The sequence below is a fragment of the Pteropus alecto genome, unplaced genomic scaffold (genome assembly GCF_000325575.1).
Source record: "Pteropus alecto unplaced genomic scaffold, ASM32557v1 scaffold249, whole genome shotgun sequence".
NCBI lineage: Eukaryota > Metazoa > Chordata > Mammalia > Chiroptera > Pteropodidae > Pteropus > Pteropus alecto.
Window position 1 is genome coordinate 184,169 of NW_006443132.1, and position 24,543 is coordinate 208,711.

A 24,543-nucleotide genomic window follows, 5' to 3' on the forward strand; every position below is an offset into this window, starting at 1 on the left:
AATTTATTTATGAAGTCTAACAGTTTTTGGTGGAATCTTTAGGGTTCTCTCTTTATACTATCATGTCATCTGCAAACAATGACAGTTTTACTTCTTCCCTTCTAATTTGGATGGCTTTTATTTCTCTTTCTTGTCTGATTGCTGTGGCTAGGACTTCAATACTATGTTGAATAAGTAATAAAAATGGACATCCTATCTTGTTTCTGATCTTGTTTCTGATGCTTTTAGCTTTTCACTGTTGGGTATGATGTTAACTGTGGGTTTGTCATATATGGCCTTTATTATATTGAGGTATGTTCCCTCCATTCCCACTTTGCTGAGAGTTATTATTATAAATAGATGCTGGATTTTATCAAACGTTTTTTGTTTTTTTTTTTACTTCTATTGATATAATCATATGATTATTTCAATTTGTTAATGTTGTGTATCAAATTAATTGATTTGCAGATATTGAACCAACCTTGTATGCCAGGAATAAAACCCAGTTGATCATGGTGTATGATCTTTTTAATATATTGCTGGATTTGGTTTGCTAATATTTTGTTGAGGATTTTTGTATCTGTGTTCATCAGGGATATCAGCCTTTAATTTACTTTTTTGTTGTTGTTTTTGGTTTTCGAATTGGGGTGACTGTGTCTTCATAAAATGTTTTTGGAGCCTTCCATCTTCTTGAATTGTTTGGAATAGCTTAAGAAAGATAGGTGATAATTCTTTGCATGTTTGGTAAAATTCACCTATTTTTGTTTCTTGGGATTTTTTTGATTATTGATTTGATTTCATTAATAGTGATCATCCTGGTAAGATTTTCTATTTCTTCTTAACTCAGTCTTAGAAGAGTATATGTATCTAGGAATGTATCCATTTCTTCCAGATTGTCCAATTTGTTGGAATATAATTGTTCGTGATATTTTCTTACAATCCTTGGTATTTCTGTGGTGTCATTTGTCACTTCTCTTTCATTTCTTATTTTATTCATTTGAGTCCTCTCTTTTTCTTAATGAGTCTGTTTAATGGTTTATCAGTTTTGTTTATCTCTTTAAAGAACCGGCTCTTGGTTTCATTGATCTTTTGTATTGTATTTTTAGACTCTATTTTGTTTATTTCCACTCTGATTTTTATTATTTCTTTACTTTTATTCACTTTGGGCTTTGTTTGCTGTTCTTTTTCTAGTTCTTTTAAATGTAAGGCTAGATTGTTTATTTGAGATTTTTTTTTGTTTCTTGATGTAGGCCTGTATTGCTATAAATTTGCCTCTTAGAACTGCTTTCTCTGTGTCCCATAGATTTTGAGTCATTGTATTTTCATTTTCATTTGTCTCAAGGTATCTTTTGAGTTCTTCTTGATGTCATTGTTAACCCATTTGTTGTTTAATAGCATGTTATTTAGTCTTCATGTGTTTGTGTATTTTCTAGGATTTTTCCTTGTAATTAATTTCTAGTTTCTTACCATTGTGGTTGGAGAAAGATGCTTGATATGATTTCAATGTTCTTAAATTTATTGAGACTTGTTTTCTGGGCTAATATGTGGTCTATCTTGGAAAATGTTTCCTGTGTATTTGAAAATATGTATTCTGCTGCTTTGGGGTGAAATGCTCTAAAAGTATCAGTTAAATCCATCTGGTCTAGTGTGTCATTTTCTTGTTGATTTTTTGTCTGGAAGATCTGTCCCTGTTGTCAATGGGGTGTTTAAGTCCCCTACTATGACTTTTTCTGTTGATCTCTCCTTTTATGTCAGTCGATATTTGCTTTATATATGTAGGTGCTCTTATGTTGGGTGCCTCAATATTATTAGAGTTATGTCCTGTTGTTGGATTGATTCCTTTATCATTATGTTATGTCCTTCTTAGGCTCTTATTATAGCCTTCGTTTTAAAGTCTATTTTGTCTAACATAAGTATTGCTGCCTCAGCTTTTCTTTTCATTTCCATTGCATGAAATATCCTTCTTCATCCCTTTATTTCAGTCTGTGTGTGTCTTCCAATATGAAGTGGGTCTCTTGTAGACAGCCTGTGTATGGGCCTTCTTTTCTTATCCATTAAGTTATCCTGTCATTTGATTGGAGCATTTAATCCATTTACATTTAAAGTGATTACTGATAGGTACATAGTTATTGCCATTTAATTATTCATATTTATGGGGCTTTTCTCCCCTCTTCTTCTTAAGAAGTCTCTGTGATATTTCTTATAATATTGGTTTGGTGGTGATGAATTCCATTAGCTTTTTCCTTTTAAGAAAACCCGGTATCTCTCCTTCACTTGTAATTGATAGCCTTGCTGGATAGAGTAGTCTTTGTTGCAGGTCTTTACTTTTAATCACTTTGACTATTTCGTGCCGATCTCTTCTGGCCTGCAAAGTTTCTGTTCTGAAATCAGCTGACAATCTTATGGGAGCTCCTTTAAAAGTAACTAGCTGCCTTTCTCTTGCTGCTTTTAGGTTTCTCTCTCGTCATTAATCTTTGGCATTTTAATTATGATGTCTTGTTATAGGCCTATTTGGGTTCATCTTGTTTAGGACTCTATGCTTCCTGGTCTTGCATGTCTCTTTTGCCAGGTTAGGAATGTTTTTCATCATTATTTCTTCAAATAGGTTTCAATCCCTTGTTCTCTTTCTCTCCTCCTTCTGGTACCCCTACGTTGCGAATGTTGGGATGCTTGATGTTGTCCCAGAGGTTCCTTAACCTTTCCTCATTTTTTTTTTTCCTTTTTCTTGTTGCTGTTCCAATTGAGTGTTTTCTGCTACCTTGTCTTCAAATCGCTGATTCGATTTTCTGCTTCATCCTTCTAGTGTATTCTTTTATTTCAGTTATTGTTATTTTCCATGTCTGACTGGTTCTTTTTTTATGGTTTCTATGTCCTTTTTTATGCTTACTATCTTTTTGTTGAAGTTCTCACTGAGTTCATCTATTCTTCCCCTAAGTTCATTGAGCATTTTTATAACCAGTGTTTTGAACTCTGTATTTGGTAGGTTGCTTGCCTCCATTTCATTTAGTTCTTTTTTTGCAGTTTTCTCCTGTTCTTTCATTTTGGACACGTTTCTTTGCTTTCTCATTTTGGCTGCCTCTCTATGTTTGTTTCTATGTATTAGATAGAATTGCTACATCTCCCAGTCTTGGTCAGTTGGCCTTGTGTAGTAGGTGCCCTGTGCATCCCCATGGTATAGTCTTCCTGATCACTTATGCTGGTTTCTCCAGAAGTATTCCTTGTGTGGGTTATGTGCAACTTCTGTTCTAGTTAAGCCTTTATTGCTGTTAGCACATCAGTGGATGGGATTGATTCTCAGGCTGACTGGCCATGAGGATTGGCAATGCCCACAGGGGATGAGCTGCTGTGTGGAGGCTGACCCCATGGAGTGGGATTTGCCCCAGTGATTTCTTGTGCCTTTCAAGACCACCCTTTGAGTGTGCTGCTTGTGGGGCTAATCAGGTGGCTCTCTATTGTGGTCCGACACCAGCCTCTGGGTGTGTTGGTTCTGAGACCTCTCGGGAGGGGTTCCCATGCAGGCCAAAGTCAGCCACTGCCTGTGACTGCCCAGGGCCACCTGGTAGGATATACAAAGCAATACGCAGTTGGTCACTGCCTATACCAGACCTAGAGGCAAGTGGGAGAGGCCATGCTGTGAACCAAAGCCAGCTGCCACCAGTACTGGGCTTCGGGCAGCTTAGCAAAAGATCCAGGCCACCCCAAGACTTATGACTGCCTATCGGCTGCCGGTAAGGCTCAGCAGCTGATAGATCCTTGGGGTGGTACACAATTTGGGTAGGGTGGGTTCCCAGGGAGTTACCATGGTAAAGTAAGCAATTTCACATGGCCACAGAAGGTTTATATTTGGTGTTAGTGCTGAGCCTGTGGCCACTCACAAAAGTCTCAGATCACACTGAGGCTAGCTGCCATCCACTTCAGACCCACAGACACCCAGGATTTATTCAAGAAATGCTGCAGCTCTGGTCGGGGCTGGTTGCCTGTCACTGGAATTGTCTCCAGAGGTCCGAAGGCCAAGGCCTGTAGATTGATGGCTTTTGCCAAGAGGGCTGGGTGGAGCTGGTTCCCCAGCCACGAACATGCCTTCAACAATTTGAAAGTTGAGTGAGGCAGCATTTGAGGGAGTCATCAGCGTGGAGTGAGTGGATCTCACCAGGCCAATGCAGATTCAGTATTGGCTGTGTGGAGGCAGGGCTCAATACAGGCAAGATGTTCCCACCTATAGGCTGCACAAGAGGAGGGCTCAATAAAGGGACAACAGTGGCTGTCTCTCTAGCCCTTGCCCCAAAGCCACACAACTCAGTCTTTCCCTGTATGTCTCTGACACCTCCCGAGCTGCTGTCCCCACTCCAGAGCCCAGGGTGAGTGCCTGCAAGCAATTGAGTCTGTGCATGGGTCCTTTAAGGGAAAGTCTGGATTTCCTGCTTCCTTCCATCTCACATGGACAGTTGGAATCCGCATGGATTTTCATGGCCAGATTTTGTGGGGACTCCTCTTCCCAGCTCTGGAACCCTGGGCTGAAGAGCCATGGTGTGGGGATGGGGCCCCTCACTCCTCCAGGGAGACCTCTGCAGCTGAGGTATCCTTCCCAATGTTCAATTGCCTTATGCCAGTCCCCACCCCTACTACCAGTCTCAAGGTGGCCTCTTCTTTATATCATTAGTTATAGGAGTTATATTCAGCTAGTCTTCAGGTGATTCTTCAGGCTGATCTATAATTTAGTTGTAATTTTAATGGGGTCATGGGAGGTGGCAAGCGCAGCATTTTCCTACCCTTCCATCTTGACTGGAACCTCTCCTGATGATTACTTTTCAGGAGAATTGTCCTTGAGAGAGACACTCTGGAGTTGTAGGAAATACATCTACATCTCAAAGGGATGGGGAAGAATTCATTATTATAAGCCCTTCTTAGTAAATGCTGTAAGAAAGGGAACGTCAGGGACCTACAGTCAGGTGTCAGCCAGAACAAACTGCAAATTCTTTTGACAGCCTTGAGCTTTTCCAGATTGGAACTGGGGTCATCCCAGGGATGTAGCCTTAGGCTGCCAGAAGCCATAATAACGTTTGGTCTAATCACCTAGTGCAGGTGTTTGAATGGAGTGTTGTGTCAAGTTTCTGCAGGTCTCACTAGCCCTCAGGTGATACTAAAGCAATCTCGAGTTTGAGAATCACTACTCTTCTAGAGCAGGGGCACCTAACCCCCAGGCCATACAGCAAGAGGTGAGCGGTGGGTGAGCAAGCGAAGCTTCATCTGTATTTGCAGCCACTCCCCAGCGCTAGCACCACAGCCTCAGCTCCACCTCAGATCATCAGTCATGAGATTCTCAGAGGAGCACCGGTTCCTAGTGCCAAAAAGGTTGGGGACCACTGTTCTAGAGCATGCCCTGGCCCACATACAGACTGGTTAAGCAAAAAGTACATCAATAAATTGATTCTTATGAGTTTTTTCTATGCCCATAATTTCCTTTATTCCTGGCCAAGTGCAAACGGCGCATGCTTGGACTTGATGGCTGATAATGATGTACCCCTCTCCTTTCCTAAAAAAGATTTTAATCGTAGTTAATCTAATTATTTCTCTAGTATGTTAGATCTATTGGTGGCAATTAAGTTTATCAGTTTGTAGAATCAAGAGAAGCCACATTTAGATTGTCACTGAACTAGACGGGGAAGGGGCATGTCCATTTCATACTGTTGCTTTTATGTGCAGTAGTTGCATGTGACTTGCAGATTTCCAAGGGTCATGTTAGGTGTGGGCATTTTTGGAATTGTAGAAAAGGTGAAAATGGAATATGTGTTTATGGGCAGTAAAGAGCAGAACTATAGGTAAACATCTATTGTTTTGTCTCCTCAGAACCCCCTTTCTACCACCTTCTCTACTTCATCTTCGTGGCTGCAGCAGGAGCTATTCTTTATTTACATTTCCAGAGAATTTGGGATTGAGCTTGAGGAGGAGGAGATGAAAAGTCCTAGCTATATGCAAGCACGTGATTTGTTCCTAAAGCCCATCTGCAGTATCCCTGGGTTTTGTGAAACACTGCCATCTGAATAATAAATTCCTTTTGGCTTAAGTTGTTCAAATTGGGTTTTTATTACTTACACACAAGAATCAACATATGTATGTATGTATATATGAATGTATGTATAGACACACACACACAGGAGAAACTTTAGGCTGTACATAGGCCATGGAAAGGGCAGAAAGAACACGTCAAAATCCTGAAAGCAGAAGAGGATAGTAGTAGATGTTACAGAATAGTGGTTAAAAGTGTGTGCTTTGGAGCCAAGATCTGGGTTCCAATACCAGTTCAACTCCTTATTAGCTGTATAACTTTAACAAGTTACTTAACCCTTTGATCCCTTATTGTATTTATGAAATAGGGACTCATTAATTTATGCAACAGATTTGGTACATACTACATGCCAGGAATAAAGCTGGGCACTAGGAGAAAGCAAGTTTCAAGACAGTCAAGGAGCTTGAAAGGGAGATGGTGACGAGACTTACCTCAGAAGCTTGTGGAGATTAAATGATGTAGTAAAGTGCTTAGCATAATAACTGGCACAGTAAGCATCTTGTAAATGTTAATTATTATCTTGAAGGGTGAAGAGAAGCGAAAAGAGGTTTCATGGAGAGTTCACATTGGACTCAGTCTTCTGACATCTTCCACCTAAATAGTAACTAGCTATTCAGTTTCTGCAAGGGGTCCACTTAGCTTTCTCTATTGCTCAAATCCTTGGGGATCTGTTTGAGAGGCTATAAGCTCATATGGTTACAGGAAATAATTCATTAGATCTAATAGGCTGCCATATTGCTTGAATTTCTTGAACCAGCAATTGGCTACTAACAGGGAGGTCATTTGATTAGTAAAGAAAACAATGACAGTGGCTCTCAACCATAGTTACATTAATATGTATGATCCACCTGTATATATAAAATATACATTAATACATATGATACTAATATATCACCTGGGGAGGTTTTAAAACAAGACCAATTATAGGGATGAGACCCAAACACTAATTCTATTATAAATTGTGGTCAAATACATATAAAATTAACTGTCTTAACCATTTTTAAATATACAGTTCAGTAGTGTTATTCACATTTTTGTGTAACCAGGAAACTAATTTTTTAAAATAACTTCCTAGGTGATTTTAATATGCAATCAAGATTGAAAATCTCTGAGCTGGAAATGGAGAATGGAGAAACCTTACAAATACTGGTTAAATTCTTGAGCTTATTTCCTCATTTGTATCATACATGTGAGCTAGCCCTTTCCAAATATCTATCCCAAGGTCCTGCTTCTATTTAGACCATCGTCTGTGCTGTACTCCTTCACTGATCTTAAGCTCCTGTCAAAAGACCTACCTTCTTTTACCCAAATACTATTGCTTCAACTACTTCAACTCTAGTCAGACTTAATTCTGTCATCTCACTTTTTATCTAGTGCTGCTCAATGATGGCACATTTTAAATAGGTTGTATGTTGTCTTATCCCCACACCTGAACACTTTCACCTCTGAACCTCACTTTATTCTATCACCTAATCTCTTCCAACTACAGACCTCATGTTGACTCACAGGTTAGTCTGTTTATTCACCTCTCTATGTCTGTTTCTTCTTAAAACAGTGATATGTAAGGTCTGTTCAGTCATTATTATTATTTGAGCAAACCTACTATGTGCCAGGCATAGTGCTAAGCCCTTTATGTGCTTTTTCATTTAGTCTTAAAACAACGTCCCGAGGCAGTTATCCTTTTTATAGACAAGAAAATTGAAGTTGAAATGTTAAGCAATTGTCCCAAGTTTGCAAAGCTAAAATACAAATCCAGGTCTGCTGGACTCCAAAAGGTATCTGTATTAACTATAATAAGAATCGGGGCCCATTTCCAAACCAGCCTGACTTCCCAAGTGCAAGTTTAGTGTGAAAGTCACCAGCGATGTCTCACAATAAGCACAATTAGCAAATTAGGGACAGGGGTAGCTGCCTTTATATATCTCATTTAATACAACCACCTAATGGGGTTTTAAGAGGTCTGTGAATAAAAAAGCCCATGCTTGTTCTACTGTGTACCTCTATCCTCCCTTAGAACACCTCAGAGTCCCTGGGTCAATAAATCAAGGTAATAGATTTTTAAAAACATTTAAAAAAATCTCTACCTAATCTCGAATATTTCTGATAGGCCTCTTACTCTTCCCCCACAGCCTTCTGTATAAAAATATGCATGATACTTCTACCTAAATTATCAAATGAACAAGTGATCTGACCTCATTTAACAGTTTCCTAAGTCATTGTAGTATGGTAAATGAAAGATGTGGGGAGATTTCTAAATGCACCAGTTTCTAAAGGTGGACCGTAAATCACTATCAATATGAAAGGAAATACTCAATTAAGTTTGTGCAAAGGGGACATTTTGAATCCTTGCTTTTACCACATATACTTCTACTGAAGTTATGAAATGAGTACAAGATATAACCTCATGAAAGATATGTAAATAGAGTACACACTAATCCTAGTAATTCGATGAAAACCTATTTATTGTAAATGTATGTGGATTATTTTTCATGCAGTACGCCTGACAGTGTGGCCTGGGGTTTCTCCCATGAGCTTTGGAGTCAGACAGGCCTAGGTTTGGATCCAGGTTTCACCATTTACTACCTGTGTAACCTTGGTGAATTTCTAATCTCTCTGATCTTCAAATTTTCTCTGTAAAGTGGAGATAGTAACAGACCTAGTATATAAGATTGTTTTGTGAATTAAAAATATCACAGGTAAAAGCCTAGCTAATGCAGTAGGTACTCAGTAAATCAAAGTGACTATGACAATTATTGATCATTGACAAGTGTGGAAAAGAGGTCCAACTCAAAATTTGTTGGAGTTATAAATCAAGAGGTAACAGAGCTTGGTTAGTTTGCTCAGCCAGCATAACCTACAGGACTAAAAAATTTTTTTTAATCTGCTAAATTACATTTGGTAAATGAAGAATCAGCTTAAGCCAGATGACTGCAGTGACTATGACAGCATTTTAGTAAAATAACATGCTCATTTTAAGACAGCCTTTATTTTGTTTCAAAACAAAATTTCCAGGAAACAAAAAACTTAAAATGGTTGGGTACAAATAAAATAAAAATCACAGTTTCAAATAACCAAAATAAGACAACAACTGCTTAAAGGCAGATCACTTAGTTTATCAAAAAAAAAAAAAAAGTTTATGTCAAGAAGGATTAAAATTAAGTTTAACAACATTCTATATAATGCTACATTCCCCAATTAATAAAGGAGAGTTCACATATACAACTAAATGTTAAATGTAAAGAAATGACTGAAAATCTACATACTTCAAAGTAAATTATGCATGAAAGTTTATTAAATGCATAAACTTCCTGAGTGACTCCCATGCTGTACTAGGTCTACATGCTTAATATTCGTATCAAAGAAATTACAGCTTTAAGTGATTTAGCATGACAGACCTTGAACAACTGCACTTTCCCATCAGTCATTATTTCTGCTGAGGGTATGTTCTGGACCACAAACCTCAAACTGAAATCTTAAGTTACAGTGAAAAAGAAATGCTGCTTAAAAAACAAAACTGGAAGGATGACAAGCACACATTTAAGAGTATATTTTACACCGGCACATTTTTTTCTCAAGAGCCCAGTTTCTCTCTTCCCTTCTTGCTTGACTTGTAGCCTTTTTTGTTGAGGGCTTTTTTTTTTTTTTTTAAGAAAAAAAGAAAACCTTCCAGAATGGGAGCTGTTGATTTGTACACACTTGTAGCTATCTCAACTGAAAATAACTTCAGTGTAACCTAGTTACTATCCCAGGCCCCTACCTATATTGGCTGTCAAGACCTGACCAATGTTTGTGTTCATCCTTCACACACAAAGACTATTTCCAGGGTGACCAGAAAGCATTTGGCTCCATAAAAATTTCATAGTAATTTCATTTCAAAGGGTTTACCAAGTTTGAGTGTCACCATTTTACAGTCTGGATTTTTTTTTTTTAAATTTCAATCCCAGAATTACATTTACCAAATCAATGGCCTTTTCTATGTATCCCCCTCTTCTTGTTCATCTTCTAAACAAAGAGGGGAGAAACAAGTCCGCAATAAACTATAGAATGAAAAATGAACAATCTATTATAGAAAATGGCCTGCAAACCATCTCAAATATCTCAAGTTTTTCTGAACCAAACAAATGATTAAATAATCGAATCCCAAACTGATGGCAAATATACCTCAGGAATGTAGTTGTGCATGAAGCCTGAAATACAGTATTTACTGCCATTAAATATTCTGTAGTGTTAGATACAGTGAACATGTGAAACAAGGAACACATGGTTTACAAACATTTGCTGAGTGTTTTGGGAAAAAAAGGAATGCATCATTTTCATTTCTCAGAAAAGACAGCAAAGAAGAAAGTCAATGCCACCAATAAATTTTAGAGATTGGATAAACAGTTACCACCAACTACAATTCAACTAAAAGCATACTGCTATTTGAAGGTAACAAAATATCACTGTAAATATCTAGCAGTATGCTATATATGCTAAAAGACAGGCCACAGCTATAGGATTTGTCAAATATTTCACTGTGGTAGTTAAAGCAATTTCAACCCATAGCCCTTTAGGCACACAAATGAGAAAATGCATCTCTAATAAAAGATGCAAATTTACAGGCACTGAACTGTCTAATTTAGGTACTTTATCATTTGTCTGCTTCACAACTAACTCCTACAACTAAGTCCTATATTGCCACCAGCTGAATATATTTCTCTGTGCTCCATCCCCAAATCCCCAAAGCTTATTTCACATGGCTCTCGTCGCTTAAACACAGATTGGCGGCAGACTGATGGTCCCTCTTATCTCAAACTCATAGAGCACTGGGACAAGGAGGCAGGCCAGATTTATAACCTGAAAGAATACTGAGAATCAAGGCGAAAAAAAGCAAGTTTCACAGGCAATTTACTTGTGCACCCCAAAACAGCACTGAAAACGAGGTAGATAAACAAAAGTAACTGGACTTGAATTAAATCTGGGGCTCTAAAATGATATTTTATCCCATCATACTGTACACTCAATACACTCTATACTCAATCCAAAAATCACAGCGGAAAAGTGCCTTTTAAACTTTCACAGATAATTTTGCTGTTAAACCATTAGAATTCATGCTTGATATAAAACTGGCAAGAAAAAGATGAAAAACAGAACAGATATTTGTTATATTACAGCAAATTACCTTAAATAGAGATTCAAGACTGCTACAAATATACATAGGGTTATTTTCATTAGATTTACACCAATACTGGTCTCATATTCTTATGATGTTACACCCAACTTCACAAACATAGCAGCAGGTACTTCATGATGAAATGCTCACAGTGCCACATATGGAGATACAATACTATTCATCAGACTTGCATGTTCAGAAGTAAACATGGTGGTTGGACACATAGACTACCCACCAAATAAACTTTACAAGCAGGATGGTTTAATACAATCCTTTCCTACAACAAGGAAAATGAAAAGGACAGTTTGTATGTTTTTTTGGAAATTGGTAGAAGGCCCTTGTTACATAGTAGGCTCTTTGTTAAGTAAGAAGGGAATTTCTGAGCTTTACCTCAAGAATTAATTATTTCTGGGGAGGAAAAGTACCTCAGCAAGGATGAAAACAACACTATCATATGATTTAGCAAAAATTATGAAATAATGAAAATCCCCTAGATAGAAAACTAGCCAATATTTACAGTCAAAGTGACTATAATCTGAATCAAACATTTAAGTAATGGGAAAAAATAACTTAAATAAAAACCCACAGTGATGTGAATAACACTGTTTTCTTCATTTCTGCACGAAGTCACTTTTCTGTATTTTAAATTTACATGTTATATATACATAATGTATACATAACATATATGTAACCCAACTACTGCTGTCAGCATGGAGACAGCAGTACACTATTCACCATCTTCAAACTTTAGAAGACTACTTTTCTTTCCAGCAAAAAATCTGAAAAGATTCTAAATATTACAAGGCACTGCAAAAGTCTGCAGGCAAACTGATGATGAATTATACGTAAAACAGAGGTGGTGGCAAAATGTGGGACATGTGATATAGAGCAGCCATTAATAAATGTAATTGTGTGTGTCATCCATGGAGCTTTTTTCATCCTGGGGTACACTGTTTCAACGGATTGTGACTACAGATGAAGAAATCTTAAAACCTGCAGTATTTTCACTTTATAGATTATAAGTATCAATGTAATTACACAAAGCCAACTCATAATGAAACACAAGCAGTTTTAAAGAATTACAGATTTTAGGCACATTGTTTCTGTACACATGGAAAACACTGCAATGCAACCATTTGCATTACACTAATGTCCTAAAATCACTTTAACTTGCTAACCAATATTGTAGAAGAAATTTGAAGAATCTGTACATAAGATTTAGAAAGACTCATCCAAACCCAAGTGTTTTATGAAAAGAAACTGGCTCTTATCAACAGCAATTCTCAAAATGCTGCCCTAGATGCCCCAAATGATAGCGACAGAATCTTCACGATGGTGAATGTGACCCTCAGGTAAGCAGAAGACACATTTTTTTAAAAGGGTACTGAATGTCACAAAGTAGACTGTGCAAAGAAAAAAAAAGTACACCCATTGTTTTCATAATTACCTGGCAAGCTCATGGGGCAAAATTTTTAGAAGAATATGGAGGAAAATCTGTTAACAGAAATGTTGGGCGATAATTTGGAATGTTTACCAATAGACTGAACTCATTTTAAGGTAAATGTGTACCAGAAATGACCTTGAAATCTTCAGAGTGAAAAGGAAGTATTTTAAACATGTATATGTGGTGGTCAATAACTACCATTTAAGAATTCTATTTGAGTTTCACAGACTGAGCATTAGGTAACTCTGTGACCAGCCTTTCAAGATTACTACAGTTAACCTTCTTGAAAACCAAAAGTGTAAATGTTGACATTGCCTCCCCTCCTCCTAAAACTGGATAAAACCCAGTAAAGTGCAACTTGACAGTGATTTCTCTCATATTCTAAAGAGGTTGCCAAAATCATCTAAGATCTAAAATAAGACACTATAGATACTAACAAGAAATTATAACAACTAAAAAAAATGGTAATCCAAAAAAAACAAAAAACAAAAAAAAAAAAACTAAGGGCAACTTAAATAGTATCCTTTAAGGGTCTACTATTTCACTGCAGGACAGTGTATACCCCACATCTCTTAGAACCCTGTAAAGCCAGTGTTTCATGTGTAAGTCTCAAAACTTACAAAACCTAGTGAGTCAAGTAAATTTCACTTCCGAAGAATGGATCAATAAAGGTGTAACTTGAATCTTCTTTGTTGGAAATACAAAGATTCCCCCCAAAGAAGACTCCTATCAGCTGCAATATATCCCTTGCAAAAGAATGCAAGCCAAACCAATGCTTCTCAAATGCTCAAAAACAATGTAATGTGCACATGAGAAACAAGGAGATAGCTGCTTTGAATTACTATCGAAATCCTTATAGCAGCTATAGTATCTGCAGAATCAAGGAACTGTTACAGTTCTGTTTTTACCTTTCTCTCCGCCTCACCTAAAACAAGGCTTCACTCCTACTGCTGTGACGACGGGAAGAAAATCACATTAAAAGGGGCTCATTCTCTATATCGGTTGACAAAGTTATTCTAATTTTATACACCAAAATGTTTCCTGCAGCATTACCCTGCCTTCTGTGAAAGGTAAACCTAAGATAAACATGTGAAGAATCCCATAAGACTCCGGCTCTTGGAGGGTCTCACTTTGTCCACGTTTGGGGAATATCAATTTAAATAGTTTTTATACATTTTAAAGCAAAGTTTCATCCACCTGCAGACAGCAGTAAAAAAATGGGGGCTTTTCAGCAACACATGGAAAGTGTCCTGGAAATGGTAATGCTCAAGTTGAGCTTATTAAAGCATTCTGAACGGTATTTTTTAAAAATCAAGTATCAAATAGGATAGGATTTGAAGTGAAAAAACATTTCCGTGTGCAGTATTCTGTGTATAAACTGCACAGTTCTACTGAATAATGAGTGATATCAAATACTACATTGGAACAACAACAAAAAATACACTGGAAAGTAAACTCAAGTGAGGGAATACACGGCAGAACCCAAGAAGAAGAAAGTTTGATATCTTAGGTGTCCTGAAAATAATTCTGAAAAAAAAAAAAATCTCCCTTTTCTTCATCATCTACTCTGATTCATTTGGGACCAGGAGGGATCATAGATGGATTCTGCACTGATGAAGCTGGAAACACCTGCAAATTCATCCCCGGTGGGAAAGGTCCCCCAGGTTGGGTAGGAATTATTACAGACTGTTGTGGCGTTCCTGAAATTCCTACCCACTGTACTGGATACCCTGGCCCCCCCACAGCATTATACTGACAAACATGGGGCATTCCGTATGATGATAATGGCCCAGGAAATGAAGGGAGTGAGAGTCCTTGTGGCAGGCAGGTTGGGACAGCTCCACGGATTTGGGACAGAGAAGAAATCCACGTTGGTGTGTAACCCATAGTAGATGGAGTATTCTAACAAAAACAAAAATAAAAACAAAAGATCAGATTATTTGGTAAATGCATTTACCCATCTATATTCCTTCCTATTCTTTTTGGCTTACTATTACCACTATTACTATGAGTGGCTACCATGTTTGTAACACCTTCCTGTATGCTAAACATAGTTACATACCTTATTCATTTCACCCTCATAACTGCCCTGCGAAGTAGGCATTTTCAGATAAGGAAACAGAAGCTCAAAATTGGTGACACCCAATACACTAAGTGGTAACACCCAACACACTAAGCAAGTTAATAGTAAAGTGAGGACTTGAACACCATTCCAGCTAATTCCAAAGCCCTGCTAAATCTCTGTTCACAGTTTAGTGTCTCTTTCCTCATGCTAGCACTTCTCTTCTATTTTTATTTCCTTCCGCCAATCCCAGGCATTCTCTCATTTGGCACCACAAACAGCCCTTCTTACTACACTACATAATTCTTTGGAAACAGAGGAAGATGATTTAGTGTGGCACAGGGGAAAGAACCTGGCATATAGTAGGTGCTCAATAAACATCACCTCCCTACTCTTTTCTACTCACTATCTAAAATAAAGTCAGACATTTGTTATATTTTTGGAAATTTAAACTCGAGACAATTAGGTTTTTGGCACTAATGAGAAAATATATTCCTGCCCAATTATTCTTATCATATATTGTGATTATGCACATCTATAGAGATTACTGGAATCTTATGCATATGGGAATAGTAAGTCTAATGGAAGTAAATAATTCTCACTTAAAGGAGAGCTTGTATCAGTAACAAATGCTTAGTTCTTCTAAATTGAATGGTCAAGCTAAAATTCTTTCAACTAAACTTTCAACTAAAGTTCCAAACTCAAGAGTTAGGGTAAAGATTTTTAGCTTGAGTCAAGAATAAATGACAATATTTCTTGAGGTGAAAAAACCCATTTATTTAAAGTTCAGCAATCTCTTCTTTATATCAGTGTTTTTGTTCTGTTAAAATAAAATAAAATTTGATATTCTGATTCAAAACAGCACATATTATATGAATGCATTCTTATATAAAGTTATTTTCATGTATCCATATACAGAAAGATACATGAAATTATGTTTATCTAAAAAGTGACATTATTATTTCTATGCAGTGGGATTTGAAGGTGGTATTTTAAAATTTGTACTTTTCTACATTGCTTAAATTCTATAACAAACATTATTTTATAAACAGTAAAAATGTGATTTTTATTTTTTAAAAAGACTGAAATGGAGACGACTTATATTTAATCTTCTCTTGGATATTTCAAAGGCATCTCAGATTCAAATGGCCAAAACCAAACATCTGACCTTTCCTCTACCAAAACACACTGCCTGCTCATGTTCTCCATCTTGGTGACTGGTATGTTGGAATGATAACCAGTTACACCAGCCAGAAACCTAGCCTTGACAGGGCTCCTCTACTATACATCCATTCCATTCCCAAATATGGTCCATTTTATCTCTTAAACATTTCTTAGAATCCGTTCACTTCTCTCTTATCTCAACTTCTCTTTATCTGAACTAATGTGACTAACTTTTAAAACTGGTCTACCACCATCTACCCTTACCCCCAATAATCCTTTCTTCTTGCTTTAAATCAGAGTGATCTTTTCAAAAAGCAAATCTGATCATGTCACCCTAGGGCTTCGATGGCTATCCATCTTCCTTAAAATAAAGACAAAGTTCCTTATCATCACCACTTCCTACCTCCTTAAATTCATCGTGCACCAACTCCTCTCTGTTCCCTTCACTTCAGCCCAACTGGCCTACTTTTTCAGTCCCCTCATTTTCCCCTTTCCTCATACAAGGCTTTTGCATATGCTGTCTTTTCTGCTTGGAATCACATTCCTGCCTCTTTTTACCCAGTTAATACATACTCATCCTTCAGATCTCTGCTCAAACATCGCTTTCTCAGGAAAGCTTTCCTTGACTTCCCTTTACTAGGTCAAATGTCCCTTACTGTATAGTATCCAATATCTCTCCTTTGTAGTCCTTATTAAGGCTGCAATTTCATACTTATTTATATAAGTCTGTTCATGTCTATCTGTCCCACCAGAGTATAAGTTCCATGAGAAAAGGGAACATAATTGTTTTTGCTCATCAAACTCAGTGCCTAGTAGAGGACTTGGCACATAAGAAGGGACTTGGCACATAATTGTGACAAAATTTTCTAAGTAAGGCTATAGAACGGTAACATGTAAGAACATCAGATAGAGAGATGGGCTCTCCACACAAAGATATAAGCAACTGAACCAAAAAATACAAAAATAGTTATATTATTATGTGCTAGGTACTTTATAGGTGTTACCTCATTTAATCCTCAGCAATCCTGCAAGGCAGGTAGGTATTATCCCTGTTTCAAAGACCTGAAAACTGACTTCTCTAAAGTCACAAAACTAGTAAATGACTGAGCTGACACTGGAACCCAAGTGTGTTTAAAGACTTTTACCACTTTCATTCATACTCAATTTTCTACTCACTATTCCTCCAAGCATCCCTCATCATACTGCAGTAAACCACCCTCCTACTAGTCAATAAAAGCCTCTATTCACACAACACTCAGAGGATGTCTCACTGGCAGCAAAAACACATTTATGCCTTGAAATCTGCCTCTAAAGGATTCCGATTTTTACAGTGGTGATACTATCTGTGTATAAATCAGTGCCAGGAATAAGATAACTACAGAGCCCCCAAGCAGATAGACTGCTTACTAGTTTGGGAAATCTAGGCTTTTGAACATTTTTATTCAATACTAACACTAAATGTATTTTCAGGCTTTCTTCACTGAACTATATGCAATAACCATATATATACACATATATGTGCAAAGACATAACAGACACACATACATACACACACACAGATATATCTCCTTCGATTATGAGGGTTCAGATTCTAAGTCCTGATTCACATTTTAATATAATTTACTCATTTTGAAAAGATGATTCTTACTTTAAACAGAAAAATACAATGTAAAATAAGGCCCAAATACTACAATCCAGCATATTGTCAATGGCTTTTCCTATTTCTATGCATATATACATATATCTAAAATATACAATTATATATAAATACTATATGTCCTGTTCTATAAGCTTATATTCTCCCCACTCCAGAATGCATTTTGTGGACATCTTTGTATATTTCAATTGTATATACACCTGACTAAGGCCATAACTAATTAACTAAACATCTTGTCCATAAATTTAAAATGCCTTTAATAATATTCTAACTTAAAGGGCTTTATAATTCTTTTTCATATTGAACAAATATGATAACTTGTTGACTCTAAGAATACTGATGTACAACATAAGATAGCTTTTTTTCAAAACCCAAACTCTTCTTGCACTATAGGATGGAATTAACTAACCCTCACTCGAGATGCTCTTTTTTGGTACCTGATGTGTGTGTGTGTGTGTTTTTCTTGATATAATAGTCAAAAACAGGGGCCGGCAATTTAAGGCCTGCCACCTCTTTTTGCAAATCGAGTTTTAATGGAACACGGCCATGCCCATTTATTTATTTATGTACTGTCTATGGCTGCTTTTGCACTACAATGACAAAGTTGAGTAGCTGCAGCTGCATGGCTTGAAGATATTTACTAATTGGCCCCTTCTCAGAAAAAGTTTGCTGACCCCTAGTCTAAAAGAAAATTTGCTCAAAGACATAATGAATCCAGACAAGTAAAAAAGTCTATATGTTGTCAAGTCACACTACACTCTCATAGTGATGTAACCATAGGCCTGAGTGAATCAATTTTTTTTTGGTTTTAGTTCTCATAAATAAAGAGGCTACAACTTACTTCATATACTTTGTTCCAGTTGTCTGTCTCTAGTTTGTGTTGACTCTGTTTAAGTTGGTTTAAACTTGGCTTAATAAGAGAATTTCCAACAGTTTCCTTTGTCCAATCATCCACCAGTTTGTGTAAGTCATCTGTGAACATCCCTTTTTTACTGGCTGGAGATTGCTGGCATGATGCTGCATTATTTTCCACACACAGTGGATCTAGAAGAAAAAAAACAGGGAAACCATGGAAAGGAATTAATACTGATAAATACCTTTCTTTGGGCAACAATGCAGTTGACAGACTATGGGGTACACATAGAGTAACCAGACATTCGGTTTATCTGGGGCAGTTCTGGTTTAAAGCTATTGTCCTGGAGTAATTACTAACAGGACCCCTTTCTCTCTCAAAAATTTCCTCTCGTTTGGATGGCAACATTATATGGTAAATTTAGGTATAAGTTAAATATCTCTAAAAAAATTTAGTGTCAATCCCAATCTTTTCATCAGTTTCCTCAGATAGATACTTAGAGAGAAGAGTTTTAAAAAAACAATCACAGGGGAGCATCTTGCTCCCCAGCATATGTTGTCAGTTTGGCTTAAATAAACCCATAAACATTCTTTAAAGGTTTGGACGTTTCTTAGGTCAACATTTACTTGGCTTAGTCAGCAAGATTCCGAAGAAGCCCTCCCAGGTACATGCTGCGTGCTAGGTACAAGGAAGGGCCCATTGTGCCCCACCCGCTCCCTGCTTCACATTGGGTGAACTTGGGTGAGTCTTCTCTCGAAATTCTCGGCTTCCCTGCCTTAAGTAGCAGGCCATGACTTTATTTGAGCTGTTCTCAGAAAATCCTTTTAATGTGGCTTTTAATTTTGGCTTTTTAATTAGATTGATTACAGAGAGTCTGAACAAAATCTTTTCTGGTTAAATGAGATACTGAATTCTCTTTAGTTCTGAAAGAAAAAGGACATTTGCTTCCCCAATTGGAATAGCCAAAGGGATGACAATAGTTGTTCAGAACCCCGAATCCAGAGAGGCACAGATGGGCACTGGGAATCATCCAGTGTGGTAATGCAGCCAATCCCGGAGAAGCCAGTGGGAGCCTGGGGGAGAGAGGCAAGGCACCCTAGAATGGGTTCACCCTGAGAGAGAGGGGCCTATGCCTTGGAGAACCTTACAGTAAGCTCTCGCTGGTCCTTGCTTGGGTATTCTTAGGTGACTAAGAATTTTTGTGAGGTTGCCTGAGGAAAATTTCTTCTAGGGAGTAAAGCAGTTCTATAGGGATATTCACAGTTCGACTGCAGACATTCACATAAGAACTAGTTTTCCCTAGAAGTTTGTTTAGACTCTACAGATCTCAAAACTAACATGGGAAATTGCATCTCCCAGGCCAACAAGCCCCACAACAGTCAGTCTCCCATTAAAACTAAGATAGCCAAGATGATAATCCTTTGACACTTCTAAATTAAGCTTTTGGGCGTACAATTAGAAAAAGTCAGCTACCAAATTAGGCAGAATGAATGGAAAACCTATTTAATTGGTCTCTTGAAGCATCAAAAGGATTTAGATAAATGGATCAACCTATGATGTCATTTAGGTGTCAGCCCAATTCTTTGAGGTATTAAAAATCCTTGGTAGGGATGTGGAGGGGGGGATATAAATTTAAAAAATTGATCATGAGTTGACAATTTTTTAAACTAAGTAACAGGCAAAAAAAAAAAAGGTTCATTATACCAGTCTCTTATATGTTTGAAATTTTCCATTATAAAAATTTTTTAAAAAGAAGGAAAAGATAAAAAAGATGAATGTACACTAAGAATGTAGGGATTTGAAACTACTATGGTTATATAAAATGTTTAGATTTTTATGAAAAAATAAAAAAAATAAAAATGTCTGTCCTTATTTTAAAACAGGTAGAGTCCCAAAGGCAAGAGAAGCAAAGCGAAAATAAATGAATGGAACTAAAATCAAATTAAAAGCTTCTGCACAGCAAAAGAAACCATCAACAAAAGAAAGAGGCAACCAACTGAATGGGAGAAGATATTTGCAAATAATACCTCTGATAAGGAGCTACTATCCAAAATATGTAAAGAACTCATAAAACTCAATAACAACAAAAAATAATCTAATTAAAAAATGGGCAGAGGACTTGAACAAATGCTTCACCCAAGAAGACATACAAACATATGAAAAGATGCTCAACCTCACTAGCAATTATTAAGGAAATGCAAATCGAAACCACAATGAGATACCACCTCACACTTGTTAAAAACGGCTGTCATCAACAGGACAAGTAAGAACAAGTATTGGAGAGGTTGTGAGGAAAAAGGACCACTCGTACACTGCTAGTGAGAATGTAAATTGGTACAGCCACTATAGAAAACAGTGGGGAGGTTCCTCAAAAAGTTAAGAATAGAATTACCATACGACCCAGCAATTCCTCTTCTGGGTATCTACCCCAAAGACTTGAAAACATTTATCTGTAAAGATATCTGTACCCTGATGTTCATAGCAGCATTATTTACGGTGGCCAAGACATGGAAACAACCGAAGTGTCTTCTGATAGGTGATTGGATAAAGAAGATGTGGTACATATATACAATGGAATATTACTCAGCCAGAAGAAAAGATGAAATACTGCCATTTGCGACAACATGGTTGGATCTCGAGGATATCATGCTAAGCAAAATAAATCAGAAAGAAAAAGTTGAGAACCATATGATTTCACTCACGTGTGAAATATAAACTTGAAAGCAACAAATGAACAAAACGAACAAAAACTCATAGATACAGACAACAGCTTAATGGTTACCAGACGGAAAGGGAGGAGGGGGAGGTAGATGGTGATGGAAAGAGATTTGACTTTGTGTGGTGAACATAATGCAATATACAGATGGTATATTATAGAACTGTACACTTGAAACCTATATAATTTTATTAACCAATGTCACCCCAATAAATTTAATAAAAAAGAATATGACATAAAAATGTAAAAAAAAGGGGAGGTCATTTGGAACTTGACTTGTCAGGGACAGGTGTAAATTCTAAATTTCTCCTAAACAACAACAAAAAACCAACAATCATAGACTGTTAAAAGCAGAAAGAGCTTTAGAAGTAGAATCCAAACCACTAGTTTCATAACGGGGAAATAAAGCCCAGAAAAAGTAAACTGACATGCCTGAGTTCTTGCAGTTAGTTACCAGTTGAGCCAGGCCTGTAACTCTGAAACCTAGACAAGGACTCTCTCTTTTCATTATACTACACTGACTTGCAACGAGCTTCAGAAAACTAGAATTTCATTTAATTTTTTTTAACCGATAGACATTTCTGTTTGTTAATGATAAAAAGAATGTATATCTAATTAGCAGAAACAAAGATGTAGATGGTTTGTGGGCCTCATGAGGTCTGGAGCACAAGATGTACAAATAGAATGAAATCAATTACAGGTGTCTCCACCTGAAAAGTTTCCTAATCTGAACATCACACTAGTCTTTATATTATTTAGTACTATTATATAAGCTTACTAAATCACTCTCATAGAAAAGATTCATAAAGTTCCAATTCCTCTGACTGATTATAAGCCAAAACTGAGAGTGGTTCTAAAATGAATTTTAGAAAATACAGTTCTGAAATTTAAGCACAGTAACATTTCCAGGAATTTATTTAAATAAACATGTGAAAATTTCTTGTATATTTGTTATGGCACATTTTTTTTTAACTGAAAAAATACATAAAATGCAAAAAATAATGAAAGAAGTCACCATAGTAACATTTTCAAAGAACTTTTCTTTATTTTCTTTGAAACTTATAATAGGCCTGTGATACAGGTTCAGCAAGTATCACTGTGTTTTTGGATGGGAAGACTGAAATCCAGAAGGTAAAATGCTAGAGTTATATACTGGGACTAGAACCCAGATATCCTGACTGTTAGGTCAGTGTGCTTTCCATTGTACCATGCCAACCCATCCAATAAATTGGGAAATGAATAAGGAAATTATTTAATAAAGAAGAACATGATAATCTCAATGATTATTTATACATAGTCTATGATTCTCTATGAACCCTGCACAACTGAAAGCTTAGATTCAAGGAGATTATATATTAAATGGAAACATTAGTGAAAATTGCTTAAGAGTTCAATTGCTTAATTGGAACATATTCACATATACAAAAGAGTTTTATTAAAATGTTTACTAATTTTGGGCAACCATTAGGTACCAAAATGACATACCAATCTTATTGGAATTCCTACTTCTCTAAGACTCAAAACCCAAAGACACACAAGTCAGCCTATAATAAAAACATCATTTTTCCCCTGTTATCCTTCTGCACATTCATCTAATTCTCTGTCATCTCCAGTGAGAGAATGAACAGCACAACAATGTTGGGGAAGACTTTGAAGCTGAAGGCTTTATATTGTGTTCTTACCCTGGAAAAATGTCAGCAGGTAGGAGTAAAAAAAAGATAGCCAGAAACATATACATATCAATGCCAGCATTTTTGCTCACCCAGCTTCTCTTAAGAAGTATTTTTGGATTCATTCCCTTCAGTTTCTAAAAAAAATTGTTGCATAGAACTAAGTTTGAATGTCATTCATTTAAGGACACTTCTGTACTTAAGGAAACCCCAGTGTCAGGTTTCTTATGTACAACTCTGGTGGAACAAGTGATCTTGAACACTCAATTAGCAATCAATGATGGCTGCTGCACTAGTGGCACAATAGCAAACAGTGGAGGAAGAAATAATAAACAAGACAAGTATTTAAATGAAACAGGAGCCGAGGCAAGACTGCTTCTAAGTAAGCAACAAAAAATCTACACACAAACCTTCCAAAAGTTACCAGGAACAATGTGACATATGAGAAGAAAAAAAATGTTATTTGAATGTTATTCAGTGTCTAAGTACTCTTGACACATGGAAGAAACATTTATAGACTTGATTTAAAAGTTATTCATATCATACTAAAAAGACCACTTAATTTAAAGTTCACAAACCAGAAAATACCCAATCAATGCACATTAAAAGAAGTACTCTACAAACGTGTTTTATAAAAGCTAGTAATGTTACTTTCTAACTTCAACGGTGCTCTTTAATATTCATTTCTTATTGATGAAATGAATAAAACCAGAGTTTGGTCCTTGGTGCTCTTTTTATTTTTCCCCAAAGTGATGCCTACATTCAGATAATTTCAGTAATCGCCCAACTGCAAATCTCTTATCTCAAACTTTGACCACTCTTCAATCCATCCTCACAACCAAGTCTCAAATGTTTTTCCAGTTGATGTCAATAAATCATTCAGTACAACTAGAGTTAAACCTATTGTGGTCTTGGCATGACAATTCACCTAAGTGTCCAATTTCTGTTAAAGATACCACATTTTCTCCAAACTACTCAGACTCAGCTCCTTTAGATCTCCCTACAAACACACATATCCAGTTCATCACCGTATCATGGCAATTCTTCCTATACAACATCTCTTGTCTATTTTCATTTCCACAACTCTCTAAGCATTTAATCATCTCATATATGGACTACTATGATTGTAGTGATCTAAAGAGACTCACTCCCTGGCTCTAGCCAATACATTGTTTACATTGCCACCAGATTAATGTCAATTAAATGCTGCTTTCAGCATTTTACTCTTCTCAAAAATAAAAGTTTTAAATAGTCTAAATAGTTTCTTAATACTAACAATAGTGAGTTTTCAACTTGTTTAGATGGCAAAGTCCTTGGTAGTCATGGTTGTCTTTGTAGAACAGCTATATTATCTCATCATTAAACATATTATCTCATTTATTAAACTTAAACATATAATTATGGTTAGATCAGATACATCATCTTAAATCAAACTGTAGCACAATCTGTGCCAGTTGCCAAAAGTTGTTGTTATTTTTTTAAGTATGGAAGAAAAACCTTTCAATGTAAACCCTCCATTTCACTCATTTATATCTATTGACAATACTCTTCCCACTCTACTTCATCAATTTTAATCCTGTCCATTTATTTTTCAATAACAACTCAAATTCTACCTACTGTATGAAGCTGTCTCAGACTACCGTCACTCAGGATGATTTTCCATTGCCTACTCTAAACCCACTGCAGACACCATTTCTGATATTGAGAGGCAATGCAGTACAATAGTAAGAGCTAAGGCTTTGGAGTCAGACAGATTTGGATTCCCTCTTATGAACCAAG

At 36.6% G+C, this 24,543-nt stretch overlaps 1 protein-coding gene and 1 long non-coding RNA gene across 3 annotated transcripts in view; one reads left to right on the forward strand and one right to left on the reverse strand.

Annotated features, from left to right (window-relative positions):
- Window positions 1-6,043, forward strand: part of LOC107196519 — an 11,258-nt gene extending 5,215 nt beyond the window's left edge. Inside the window, exon 3 of the long non-coding RNA XR_001517934.2 lies at window positions 5,827-6,043. This is a non-coding gene — a long non-coding RNA (uncharacterized LOC107196519). The remainder of the gene's footprint in view (window positions 1-5,826) is intronic.
- An 8,171-nt stretch (window positions 6,044-14,214) lies between these two features.
- The window catches only part of WNK3 (WNK lysine deficient protein kinase 3), a 124,384-nt gene continuing 114,055 nt past the window's right edge, over window positions 14,215-24,543 (reverse strand). The window contains exons 21-23 of one of the 2 annotated variants that reach the window (XM_006923682.1): window positions 21,590-21,611; window positions 18,367-18,569; window positions 14,215-14,544 (exon numbers count right to left, since the gene is read on the reverse strand). In XM_006923682.1, the coding sequence (XP_006923744.1) occupies window positions 14,215-14,544; window positions 18,367-18,569; window positions 21,590-21,611 (555 nt within the window). The remainder of the gene's footprint in view (window positions 14,545-18,366; window positions 18,570-21,589; window positions 21,612-24,543) is intronic. The other variant, XM_006923683.1, reaches the window with a different exon arrangement.